We start from the raw sequence: 11770 nt of genomic DNA on the forward strand, positions 1-11770 counted from the left end.
GGAGGGCAGTGTCACTGGCCCTCATATGTGGGATCCGAACCGGGGCCCTCTGGCATCCCAAGCGAGTTCTTAACCATCGCGCCACTCGGCCGGCCCGAAAAAGTTAAATTTTTATAAATGTAAATGAGATTATGCTGTAAATTTGGCAAGAATTTGAAGGAAAAAAAAACAGTTGAAGTAATGAATTCTTTAGTTTAGTCACTTATGTTTGCCATACTGATAGATTTAATAAAGGTACAGGTAATTTATTTTAGATGACTAGAAAGGCAATAGCTGCGGTGTAGCCAAGGTTAAAATTATCTTCTGATTGTTGCATGGAGTAAATACATCTATTGAAAATAAAAGAGGACTTGTAGCTGAGTGTGGGTTCAAATTAAGCTCCTACTGTTTCAAAGTGTGACCCATGGGCCTGTGACATTGACTGGAAGCTTGCTAGAAATGCGAATTCTAGACCCCAACCCACATCGAATGGAATCAAAAGTCTGTGTTTTTAACAAGATTCCTAGAGATTCTTATGCATGTTGAAATGGGAGAAACACAGGTGTAAACTTTATTTCCTCTCACCAGAATGATGTAAGCTACATGAGGACAGAAACTTCGTTTAGTTTGTTGCTATTGTCTCTGTACAATCAGATGTCTGGCTCACAGCTCTCAATAAATATTTACTGGTGGAATGAATGAAACGAATCTATCAGTACATAGGATGCTCTTCATGACATATTTTTTTTATTATGACAGGAAAGATTTGTTTCCGTCAGCTTGTCCATTCTCAGCTTTCAAATGGTTTATGCATTATAAGAAACTTAAAGAGGTCATAATGCTGCGTATACCTTTTTACATATCGTCCTGTCACAGAATGACAAAATGGATAATATTTACAAAATATGCCTGCCAGCATGATTTAGATGAGCTACTCCCAGCTCATTTTTCATCTGCTACAATATTGTCCGTTAGTTATATGTTATGCTAAAACCCAGTGGAAAAATAAGGTTGTGCAGATGTGCATTTGAGAGCTTTATTTTTTGTTTAGACATGCTCTAACTTTGGATGCATAATTTGTATGCCAAAATGGGAGCCTTGAATTTTTTGTGATAGCGCTCAGGTTGTTAGGACTAGAGCCTGGATTCCCCATTCCACAGTCCTTTTAGTTTTGCATCAGAACAATAATTGGCCTTCAAAGGGAATTATAACAGTATGAGAGAGGGATGCAGGAAGAAGCACTTTTCTTAAGGGAGTATTACTGCAGTTACCACTCTTGCGACCATCCCCAGCTGCTTGGCATATATTGAGTGCAGTGGTGCAGAGCCCTTTACTCTTTTCCAGGATCAAATCTGAGAATCTAAATTGGATGACCTTTCTTAGCTACTTTCTTCCCTGTCCAGGACTCAGAAAAATGATCTGTTAGGGGATTGTGTATGGCAGCAATTAAGCTTTTAATTTATTTGTCATTATTTTTAATTAAATTTATTGGGTGACATTGGTTAGTAAAATTATATAGGTTTCAAGTGTACAGTTCTATAATACATCATCTATGTATCACATTGTGTGTTCACCACGCAGAGTCAGTTCTCCTTCCATCACCATGTATTTGACCCCTTTTACCCTCTTCTACCACCCCTCCCCCCTTACCCTCTGGTAACCCCTAAACTGTTGTTTGTGACTATGAGTTTTCATTTCTTTATTCGTTTATGTTGTATCTTTGTTGCTTTCAGTTTTATATCCCACATATGAGTGAAATCATACGGTTCTCATCTTTTTCTACTTTTTAGTACTCAAATGCTTTCCTCCAGATGAGGTGTTTCTCCTCAGCTGAATTTGGGACCTTGTAGTATCACTCTCCTCTGAGTAAAGGTCTTGTGACTTCCGTGGTGAGATAATAGTCACCTGGAGTAAGCTGACACCTGCTGTACTTCAGAGGTTAAGTGTGTGGACCTGGAGGTCCAGCAGACCCTAAGCTGAGTGCTGCCCCTCCTGGCTGTGTGACTCAGACAGGTCATTTAAACTTGAGTGCCTCAGCTGTCTTATCCATAACATGAGGATAATGATAGTATGTGGATAGGTATGCTATGTAATTTCTGTAAGATAATTGTTTAAACGAAGTCTGACAAATGGTTAAGCCTCAGTAAAAGCAAGGAATAAAATGCAAAAGGATAATTGGGAGATGTGCTGATGTGTTCAAGTATCATTAAAAGTGGAAGGTAAATGAAAGTGAGTGGAATAATAATAGCAAACATTCAATGTAGCAATAGGTGAAGAGCTGGTTTTTTAGTACTTTACATACATTCAGGCAAACAAAGCTGAATGCCATGACAGCACGCACACTGGATTTGAGATTTTCTAGAGCAGGGATTATTGGGGAAGTCCGTGGTCTCAGGAACAGAAACAGTGTCCAGTGCCCTATGTAGCATGGCAAATGGCTCCTCAAGGCTGAATGTTTGACACCAATTTTTGTGCGGTGTGGTGTTTGGGCTACATAATTAAGGAAGCACCAGCCCTTCCCTTGTTGTGATAAGGGATTGGGATTCAACACACTAGTGCAGAACCATGGTTCTAGTGCTATTCTGCCTGCCCAGCATTTAGGATTGGGAGAATATCAAGACTTTCTTGGGTGGTATGTATAACAGGCGAGGGCCTGCGTCTGGTGGTGGCAGCTTAAGAAGTAGAGGGCCACTAGTGTGACCCACCAACTCAGTGTTCATGGTTGGAGATACATGTCTCATTTAACATGGCAGAATAGCAGTAACCTCACTCATTTATCACCTTGAAACACCACCAAGATTCATTCATTGCCTTACACTTGTAGCATTTTTCTCTGAGGCTTCCTAGGAGGCCAACCTATAGGGAAGAATTCCTGGAAACGTTAATTCTTAATTCTCACATATTAATTTAACTGATCTTCCTGTCAATTCTGAAGTATTTCTCTGACTGATGAGTAAACGGAGCCACAGTCCCACAACAAGTTTGTTGCAGAGCTAGATTCAAACCCCAGGGAGCTTGACTCCAGAGCCCGTCTCTTAGCTACACAAAGGAACTTTAAAGCTGATTCAAAAAAAATTATAAAAATAACAGTAATATAGTAAATGCTCAATGCTAGGTGGACAAAAATCTCCAAAAAAGTCTAAAAATAATCATGAAGTAAATTTTAATTGGCAACTCAAAATTTGAGAGTAGTATTTTTCAGGTGAAGATGGCTAAAAATGAAGATGGAGAGGCTCTGGATTGTTGAGGGTCCAGACACAGCACCCACAGGCCAGAGACAGCTCAGCTGATCAAGACAGTGGCTGATGAGCTGACAGCCCAGGCCCAGCCTTCAGTTTGCAGCAGTCATAGTTACCGGAGATTCCCTTCAAAAATCTGGTTTACAATATAGAAAGACTTTTCCCCTAGGATTATTGAGGTATAATTGACAAATAAGAATTGCATATATTTAAGGTATACAATTTTGTATTTTGATATACATATATACTTTGAAATGAACACCATACTCAGGCTAATTAACTTACCCATCACCTCATATAGTTACCCCTTCCTCCTCCTCCTCCTCTTCCTCCTCCTCCTCTGCCTCCTCTTCTTCTTCTTTTTGTGTAAGAACACTTCAGATCTACCTTTTTAGTAAATTTCAAGTATACAGTGCACTATCGTTAATTACAGTCACCATGCTGTTCATTAGATCTCCAAAGTGTATTCATTTTGCATAACTGAAACGTTGTACCCTTGGACCAAGGTCTCCCCCGTTTTCTCCACACATCAGCTCTGGGCAACCACAAGACTTTTAGTTCTTAGTGTTGTTTACAGAGTGGAAAGAAAGTGCATCTCTCTCTGATTCCCTTGTTTATACCCACATTAGTGCCAGTGTTTGAACGGGAGGGAGGTGAAAAATTGGATTCAGCATCAGAGATGATCCAGCCAACATGTTCCATCCATAAAAAGAGAAACACATTTTTGAAACCTCTGACTCATGGGACTTGAACCAAAGCCTTTTAGCGTTAGTTAAGCCTCAACTCTTCTTGAAATGGAAAACATTTTTTGACAACACATCTCCCTTCCTACAATCCTTGCCTTAGATAGTATTTTGACTATGCAGATGTTTGCATTTAGTTAACAGTAAATCTTTTCTGAATTCTTATTAGGATGTAAGGAACATATTTTATTTATTTATTTTTTGTATACTTTAATTTTACTGAACACATTGGAAAGTTGTTTTAAATTTTGTTTAAATGTTCTTTGAACCAAAATATTTACAGAGCAAGGAGTTCTAGCCAGCAGATTGTTCCATTTGTTGTGTTTGAGTATGGAAACATTGGGAATGACAGCATAAGATTATGCCATGAGCTTTCTCATAAACAACCCAATAGCATTGTCGAATGCAGCCTTTGTTTATAGAAGGTGTCAAAGAGTCCTTTGCTACATTTAGGTACAATCTAAATTTCTTTACTCAAGCATGGAAAAGATTGTTTGTTTTCCATTTGCGAGGAAAGCAGAGCACTGTGACCAAATAAAAGAATTATGTTTAACTGGAAACAATTATTAAGAGTCTCCATTTCAAGAAGAAAATAATGCAAGTTTGTTTCTGTGTGTGTGTGTGTGTGTGTGTGTGTGTGTGTGTGTGTGTGTGTGTTTAAAGGGGGTACAAAAATGCTAACATTTAATACCTTTTATAAAAGTATTGTGTGTGCATTTCTGTCTTAGACTGTGAGCATTTGTCGATGAATAACTTTAATCTTTTAATTGGAGTGTTTAATTGATCACATAATAGAACACATGTATTTTATTAAGAATAATAACAACAATAGCTAACACTGGCTGGGCACTGCTCTTTGTGTGTGTGTATATATTATATATATATATATATATATATATATATATATATATATATATATATATATATATATATATGGGCTTTAATAAGGAAACATGTATATATTGAAGTCAATATGGACTGAAGCCATCACAGGCAAGAATGAGCCAGTATTTGTGATGTATAGGAAAATGGCCTTAGAGTTTAAGAATATTTCTGTTGAAAAATGGAGTTGGGTAGTTAAGATTTAAATAGAATATAAGTAGATTATCGACAACTTTAATGACAAATTCACAGTTTTAGATTTAATCTAGTAGGAATTACACACACATTCATGTAATATATATGTGTAACTATATTAAATTGCACATTCTAATTTAAAAAGTGAAGTTCTAATTTAGAACCACTAACCTTAAAATACTCTTAGTGTTTATTGAATAGTTTACTTTTTTTTTAGAATGTACACTACACAAGTGTTATGGACTGAATGTGTTCTCTCCCTCAATTCACATGTTGAAATCCTACCTGCAAAGTGATGATAGTATTAGAAAGTAGACCCTTTGGGAGATGAGTAGGTCACTAGGATGCAGCCCTCATGAATGGGATTAATGCTCTTATAAGAGACCCCAGAGAGCTCCCTTGCCTCTTCTGTGAGCACACAGCAAGAAGACTGCTCCCTTTGAATAAGAAAGCATGCTCTCCCTATACACCGAATCTACCAGAGCCTTGTACTGGACTTCAGCCTCCAGAAATGTTTGTTTAAGTCACCCAGGCTGTGGTAGTTTGTTACAGTAGCCTGAATGAACGAAGACAATAAGTACGATAAAATAATTCTTTGAAATATTTAAAAATAATTGTGACAATCAGGTAAATATAATTTGCAAAATCTCCCTCCTCCAGTGCTTACAAAAACAAAAACAAAGAAACAAACACCACAAATGGTAAACCAAGCAAACAAAATTACTAACAACAACCAACAAAAGTAAGGGACCCAACTTCAACCATCAATTTCACAGTCAAGTAACAGTCAAGAAAAAAACAAGGTGATGACCTGACTCATCATGTCTTCTAAACCCAACCCACAGATTCTCAAGACAGTGTTATAGGGCAAAAGGTGATTTATTAAATCCAGATAATTCTTATATTTTTAAATTAGGGAGAAGCAGATTGAGGGGCTACAATGAAGCCCAGGGAAAGTCATAGCAAATTCCTCAGTTCTCTGTGGGACCTCAGCAGAGGCAGAGTAAACTATATCAATGTTACCATTTTTAACTCTTGGACTTATAAAAATATAATTAGATAGTTCTATGATTCATAGTAAAAAATAATCACAGGACATACAAATCAGATTTTAAAACTCTGAAACAAACCTCAATGCTCTTCCTAGTCCCCCAGAATGTTCTAATACCTTTTGGTTCTGTAGAAGGGCTCAGTAAAAGTCTGAATTCAAGAAAGGTTAAAAATTCACAGAGGCATTGCAGGGGATTAATAGAGTAATTGAATAACTAAGGAAACAAAATTAAGACTAGAACAATACTATTGTAGAACTAAGTAGTCCATTAGGAATAGAAAACATCAAAAGTGAGGTTATTATCATAGAAACTTGAGATAATCACTGTATTCCAAGTAAAAATTAAATGATAACTAAAAGATAATCAATGTGAATGATGCTAATGGCATCCAACATATGGATAAGTGTCTATGTCAAGTAGACAAGCCAAGAAATTCTTCTGGAAGCTGGAAGAAATTTTTCTTGAAACGAGAAATTGATTCTGTAAGACCTAGAGGGCATATTTTCTGGAAAAAATTGAGGAATGACAACTGATAATTCAACATGTTCCGATTCTGATTAGGATTTTGAACTTCCCATTTAAAGAATTCTTCAGGTAGGCACCTAGGTGCAAGGAATAAAAACAAAACCTATCTAACAAGGATAATATACCTGCCTTACTTCTTGCATCTCCACCAGTGTTCACTGTCCAAATATAATGAAGCAGTGTCTATAAATTTTGGAGGAAATGAAAGTGGAATCCAAGAATATTACCAGCAGCCAAATTATCAGTTATAAAGACAATAGGAAAATATATGTCTATGAGCACTTCTTGGTAAAACTACTTGATGTTGAAATCTACCCAATAAAATGATGAATGGAGAATGGATGAATGACAAACATCAGGATATTACACAGTGTTTGAAAATAGTGGAGTTGACTACAAATTTATGAGGGAAAGTGTGAGCCAAACTTTTATTCCCAGATTAGCTAGCTATTCTTTGAGTATAAAAGCAAAAACTCAAGGAACATGAAAGTGTTGAGGCTTTTGTTAAAAAACAAACAAAAAAGGCTACTTATGGATGAAATTCATCAAATGAAGGTAATTAAAATGAATTTAGAAAAAGAGAGATTTTCGTTAAGTCAATTTCCTTGAATGTAGGTAAACTAAATTATGGGGATTATGAGTATATTATAGGATATGAACCTAATAAACCTTGTCAGAGTAAAAGTAATATACTTGACCAGAACTAGACTATGGGTAGAAGTTAAAATGTACCTTTCTCTCTCATAAAAGGAAGTCAATTAATACTGGTTTACAAATAAAATTCATTGCCATTAGAAGTCCAAAGTTTTAATCCTGTCCACGATATCTTTTTTTAACATTTTGAAACTAACTGAACTCTCTAAAAGTGAAGAATTACCTGAAATTTAACAGCATCTTCAGTTTTACTATATTGGTTTTTTGCTAACATTAAATACTTTAATTAAAATGACATACATATCATGATCTCATTGTAATAAAATATATGAATGCTTTTTGTTCCTTCATCTCTTTGTTCTACCAGTTTACTGTATACATTATTTATAAAGAATGGTTGGGATGATACTTATCCAATGTTCAGGGTAATTAGTTCCAGGTTGTGGTATTTTGGGGTGAATTTTTTTTTTACCTTTTTAAAAAGGCTTTCCACATTTAAAAAAAAAATTTTAAGAACATATACCTTTTTTCATTGAAGGAAGACTTAAAAAAACAAACAAACAAACAAAACTGGTAAGTTTTAAAAACCCATTTACCAAGCATTTGCTAAATGTAAAAAACATGAGTTCCTGTCATCAAGTATCCCATACCCTGTTCTCAAGAATTTCACAATTTTAATACTTAAAAAATGAAATCAGAATATCCTTCATGTTTTCATCCCAGACCTTAGTTATGTACATGTAAAAGAAAATATTAAGTTTTTTTTTTTAAAATTCAGAATTCCCTTACACCCGTTTGTTGAAGCTCTGATGATTTGTGGAAGATCTGGGGATGTGGCTGCCTTATTTCATACCTGTCAAGTCAGAGACTTGGTAGGATCTGAGGATTATATCCTACTTGTATGCAAAAATGCCTGCCAATATCCTAAATATTGGCAAAAGACATGAAACGTCTGAGTCAGAGAAAAGACAATGTACTGTAATAGAAGCAGTAGGGAGAAGGACAGTGTAGCACTGGTTTTCTGACTTGTAAGTCCCACAAGGAAAGGCAGTTAGGGCTAGGTGTTGCCGGGCAGTGGGGTGCATTGGAGGAGTCGTGATATTGGGAAGCACTGGGCTTACACAGAAGCTGCTGGCAAACCAGCCCATCCTCCCCTGAATGAGACATTCTCTGTATTGCTCAGGAATGCCAAGCAAACCTGATCCAAGGAAGAGAGATGCCTTTATCTTTACTTTCTCGAACGTAGGTACATTTGCTCCAGGTACATTTATCTTTGCAAGTCTGCGTGCTGTGGACACAGAAAAGCCAATCTGGAGTAAATTAGCTGTTAATGCCTTTAAAAATGTTTGGGTATGTGAGAAACCCCTGGAAAAGTGTCTCCCTGTGGTATCTAGATGTGACTCCTTGAACAGACAATATGGCACAATGGAAACTGATTTCTTCTCTATTTCATTGTCAATATGTGGCTGATGACTATGGAGTTTTTTTTTTAAAATAGTGTTCTTTCTGAACTTCATACTCAATAAGAACTTTAAACCTAAATAAAATTCTTGAAATTTATGAGTCAACTAATTCCTATAGCAAAGCAAAGACCTTAAAACCTTTACTTTTTTTTGCTCAAATATTTCTTCAAAATTTTGTAGAATTAAAGCTGAATTCTACTGAAGAGGTAATATTCTTAGAGTCAGTGTTTGATGCGTTACTGAGGAACATGAATTTTATTTTAGAATTACATGGAAAGCATTCCAAATGTAATGCCTGTATTAACCTCTGAAATGTGACTTCCTGTTATAGCAGAGATATCATTTTCAGATCATTTGCTTAGTAATTAAGTTGTTCATATTGTTGTAATAGAAAAAAATAAGAATCAATTACAATATTGAACTACATGGAATAAAAATTTCATTAGGTAAGTTTTTGTAATATATGTACCATTTCTTCTAAATCTAGTCTGGGTGTACCCCTAGTAGCGGACCTTTCATCTCTTTTATTATCATTGCCCTAGTTCAACTCTTTATCACATATTATTATGATAATTGCATATTGCTTTCCCTGTGTCTAGTCATTCCAGGTTTTGTTAACCCTATTTGTGAACTCTTTTTTTCCTCTATTTTTTTCTCCTAGCATGTAAAAGTCACATCTGTGGCTCTGAGTCATACGGGCAGAGATCTTCAGCAAATCCTCTTAGAGCAGTGCTACAATTTTGTTTGTGTGAATGTAAGTAGTAAATGCAAATGACTGAAAGAGCTAGAGGATCTGTATAAATGTAATGTGCAAGATAAGTTCTTTTTCTTGATTCTTAAGTATTTGAATTTAAGATTTTGATAGATGAGTAGTTATTTAATATGTATTTGGAAATTTTACTTTTTATCCTTTCAAATAGGAAAATAACATTTTTAATAACTAATTCCCATAATGAGAAGACAGTGATATTTCTTTAGACAATATTTTCAATTTTCTGCCTTGTATGTGGTATAAAGCAGATAAGATGACACAGGTTTCCATTAATAAACAGTTCAAATTTCAATAAGTATAAGCTTATGGTTATCCTTTAAAATTGTGTAAAAGTAAAAATTGAGCTTGATAAATATTTTGAATGGTTATGTAAAAGATTTGCATTTTGCTCCTTGAATTAATTTTTAAATCATTTAAAGAACTTCTTCTCACTTCCTTTTATTTCCCTGGTCTTTCAGGTTATGGCGTCTGAATTTGAAGAAACCCAGAAACTGCTGGATGTGCTTAAAGAGAATAATCTTTCCGTTTTGTATCCTGTTGTTATCATTTCAGTAAGTGAATGAATTAATGTAGCTTTGTCTCTTCAAACTATGCTTCGTTTCTTGGAATTCAGCTTTTCTATTTAACAAAATTTCATCAAACTGAGGAAATCCACCCAAACCCAAAAGAAGAAACTTTTCATTGTGGATTTTTGAGTTTACTCGCTTGTTATGACTTCTGTAACTGCCTGCCCTTTATTACTGCAATTTTTTGGTTGAAGAGACAGGTTTGGAAAACAATTTAATTTACCTTAGCAACTAATTTCATTTCTTTTTCTTCATTAAAATCTCAAAGTGTGTTGCTGAGTTGATTAAATGTTTGGATAATTTGAAAGAGCTTTAGTTAGCATATTACCAGGATGCCATTAGAGGAGAAATCCTGATATTTTTTAAAAAAAAAAAAAAAAAAAGGAAAAGGAAAAAATCAGAAGAAAGAGAATTTATTAGGTTGTCTCATCTTCTCTGTCCTGTGGACAGCAAAAGTAGAGTGAGCAACAGATGAAAGGGAATTTTGAGGAGATCTTTTCTGGGAAAGACTAAAAGTGGTATTTTTCATTCAGAATTGACTTGATTGGCCTATTGAACTGTCAGAGCGGAATATCAGAGAGCAAAACCAAGAAGGAACAAAATCAGAGGCCAGGCCTCCCACCAGCAGAGAAGCAGAAGCTAGTCCGCTGCAGTTTGCTGTGGGGACGGGTTCCAAACATGAAAGTCTCAAAACAATTGGTTAGCCATTGCCAAGTTTCTAAAGCGCAGGCCTATTTCATAGTGTGGAAATTTAAATCTTGTTAGATAAGATTATTAATACAAAGTAAAGATAATGTGCGCTACAAATAAGTATTATGGCTCTAGATAAGCTGTGCAAGTAGAAACAAATTAGCAGTTGTGGGAGGTTTCCTTCATTGGCCTGTTGTGTTTGGTTATATGCCCTGAAGATAAGTTCCATGGGTCCTGTTGATATGGAAACCCAATTTCACATGTGACTGATTTCAACAGAAATATAGATGTTTTCATTACAGAACTATAGATGTTTTCATTGAGGGTTTTTTTAGGAGCCTTATGAAATGTACCCGATGTTGGAAGATTCTAAGGTTCTATAGGATAGCGGTAGGTTCAGAGTTCTGGGTTTGGCCCTCTATTCCTCTCTCCACATTAACTTGCTTAGAAATTTTATTCCGTCCATGTTCGCAGATATTATTTCTAAAGAGGCAGTGCATTGCCATGACGAGAGCAAGAGCTTTGAAGTCAGAATATCTCGGTTCCACGGTCAAGTTCCTTAACTTGTCTGAGGCTTACTTTCTTCATTTTAGAAATGAGGCGAATAACCCTACATCTTAGATCATTGTAAGGATTAAAATGAATGAATGCAAAGTGTAGTTCGTATCACATTGCTGGGCTCTTGGCAGGCCCACAATGTTGATTTTATTGAATAGTCTACCCTTCTGTCCAGTTTGTGTGAGACGTTCACTCAAAGCTCACTTTCATGGCTGTCATTCCCGAGCTTCAGTCATACACTTTCCACCATTCTATTAGGAATATCCATTTGAGTACTTCGCTATCATCTCACACCTAGCCTATCAGATCTATCACAAAAGCGCATTCCCCATCAATTGACTTCTTTTAGTGGCAATGCAGTCGGGTCAGGCCCCCGTGGGAATCTGTGTCATCTTTGAATTTTCCTTCTACATTTTTCCTCTGCCATTCTCTATCAAATACAAATACACACA

The 11770-nt window shown here is 35.8% G+C and overlaps 1 protein-coding gene across 2 annotated transcripts in view; it reads left to right on the forward strand.

Moving 5' to 3' along the window:
• The window catches only part of CRPPA (CDP-L-ribitol pyrophosphorylase A), a 223251-nt gene that overhangs the window by 100061 nt on the left and 111420 nt on the right, over positions 1-11770 (forward strand). For both annotated transcript variants that reach the window (XM_019659886.1, XM_019659887.1), the window contains 2 exons: positions 9394-9486; positions 9963-10055. In XM_019659886.1, coding sequence (XP_019515431.1) covers positions 9394-9486; positions 9963-10055 — 186 coding nt within the window. The remainder of the gene's footprint in view (positions 1-9393; positions 9487-9962; positions 10056-11770) is intronic.

This window comes from Hipposideros armiger, unplaced genomic scaffold, assembly GCF_001890085.2.
Source record: "Hipposideros armiger isolate ML-2016 unplaced genomic scaffold, ASM189008v1 scaffold_305, whole genome shotgun sequence".
NCBI classification, from domain to species: domain Eukaryota; kingdom Metazoa; phylum Chordata; class Mammalia; order Chiroptera; family Hipposideridae; genus Hipposideros; species Hipposideros armiger.